The 1,932-nt window shown below is 50.4% G+C and overlaps 1 protein-coding gene across 1 annotated transcript in view; it reads right to left on the bottom strand.

The window, feature by feature from the left end:
- TFAP2A (transcription factor AP-2 alpha) overlaps positions 1 to 1,344 on the bottom strand; it is a 13,307-nt gene extending 11,963 nt beyond the window's left edge. Inside the window, 2 exon segments of the mRNA XM_025044901.1 lie at positions 1 to 60; positions 1,275 to 1,344. Coding sequence (XP_024900669.1) covers positions 1 to 60; positions 1,275 to 1,301 — 87 coding nt within the window. The 5' untranslated portion in view covers positions 1,302 to 1,344.
- Between the last annotated feature and the right edge of the window lie 588 nt (positions 1,345 to 1,932).

Here is a 1,932-nt window from a genome sequence, read left to right as displayed (position 1 = left end):
ACCTACAGTGCCCAGCTGGGGCAACCGTGCCGTCCCGTTGCTGGTGCCGTCGTGACGGTCCTAGAAGAGAGCAAGAGGAAGGGGAAACAACAAGTCAGACGTTGAGTTAGAACTCTCCATACTAAATCCACCCGCAGGACTGAGTGGGACACTGCCCTTTCCTGTCGGCAGGCCGCAGAAAGAAATGAACTCCAAATTGTTCATTTCGGAAAATACCCCAGAAGGGAAAAGGGCTCTCCCCAAAACGCAGAGAATTAGACTGTGTAAATGTGGGGACATAAGAAACTCTCCTTAGCCTTTTCTTTCAAAGGGGGAAAAGACAGAAAAGGCCTCCCGATATACAGCCTGTTAAGCTGCAGCGTGAAACCTCTTTTAAGCAAAATTAAAATTCCTACTAAATATTAAACAGTAGAAGCGGCCTTTTCTTTTCCTCGGGATTCGAACCTGCCTGCCAGTGCGTTATTGTTTACCCTGTTCCATTTATTTGGAGGGGAAAAAAATCATACATGCTCAAAGACTATTGGCATTTCATGACTATTTAAATAGAAACATATTTCGTAGAGGGGCTGTAACGAAAGCACACGTTCAAATTACCAGCTTAAAGAAGGTTTTAACTGCAGGTTGGGGGTCTGTCTTTTCCGCTTCCTTAGGAGTCTTTTTCTCCACAGGGTCGATTTATGATATGGATGGGGAAAAGGGGACTTCAAGTCAAGGTTTAAAATAGAAAGAGTCGGCCTTGTTTGGTTTAAAAGAGAGGGGGTGCACCCTGGAACGGAGGCCCCCGCCCCTTACACCCCAGCCCCAAAGGGCAGAAGAAACGCCTGACTTTATGTTCCTCTATTGCAATTCGCTTGCAAAACAAGCGAACAGAGTTGGTTACAGGAAACGCGAACCCTTGGAGATTTAGCCTGGGCCGGTAGAGTAGGGGACACGGCGGGTTGCGTTTTTCCTGCAAACGGATTAAGCATCAAATGTTGAGCATATCTTGGGAACAAGTGAAGACGCTAGGAAATAAAGATGAACGTGGCGAGAAACACGCCTGGCAAGTAGCAGTGAGGTAGGTCTGCGTGCGGGAGAGGTCGAGCGGGGACGCGGGGTAAAGCATTCTATTTAAATGGAAAAGAGAGAGAAAAGGAAAGAGGGAAATGCAATGGAAAGGGATACCCTGTTGGAAACCTGGGCGTGAAACCCGAGGTCTCCGGCAGCTCCGCAGCACCAGGTTTCCAGAATAGAATTCCTAAGGAAACAGGGATGGGGGTGGGGATGGGACTCACCATAGCTGAAAAACTGTGAACTAACATCTGCGAAGAGTCTGGGGTAACGAGTCGGGGTGGAAAAAAAAAAAAAAAAGCAAGCCTGGAGAGCCCGGCTGCCCCGCCGCCCGAGTACGCCCCACACAAAAGGCGCCGGGAGCCTAGCGCCACCCAGGACTCCAGTCACCGCGCCGACGCTCCCCCGAGCGCTGGAGCCCGGCTCTGGTCCATCCGAACTTGAACCACCGATTCTAGAGGCGCCTTCAGTTGGTCGAACCCACGGTCTCTATCCTGCCGTGATCGGTTATGATTCAAAGTTCCTTAGAAAATGAAAAGCCCCAAAAAAGGAAAAAGAAAAAGTGTGTGTGTGTCTCTGTGTGTGTGCGTGTTCCTTAATCCGTGTCTCCCCCTCTTTTCTTAGCGGCGGCTTCGCTTGAGCTTCTAATAACCGCGCTGGGCAGCGTTCCTGGAGCCTCCTAATAGCAGATATTCATGACTATTAATATTACACGAATACTTAATAAGGGAAGAATGCCTGGAAATCGAGCGTGAAGCGGAGAGGCAACTCGCGCCGGAGCCGGCTCTCAATGCAGTCCATTGACGGGAGCCTCAGTGTAGCAAATCGGAGGTGGGGAGCGGGAGCGCGAGAGACAAAAAGCCGGCGAGAGAGGGAGCGGGC

The sequence above is a fragment of the Pteropus alecto genome, unplaced genomic scaffold (assembly GCF_000325575.1).
Source record: "Pteropus alecto unplaced genomic scaffold, ASM32557v1 scaffold121, whole genome shotgun sequence".
Classification (NCBI taxonomy): Eukaryota; Metazoa; Chordata; class Mammalia; order Chiroptera; family Pteropodidae; genus Pteropus; species Pteropus alecto.
The sequence above is the reverse complement of the archived record's forward strand: the minus strand, read 5'-3'. Positions and strand labels throughout refer to the sequence as shown.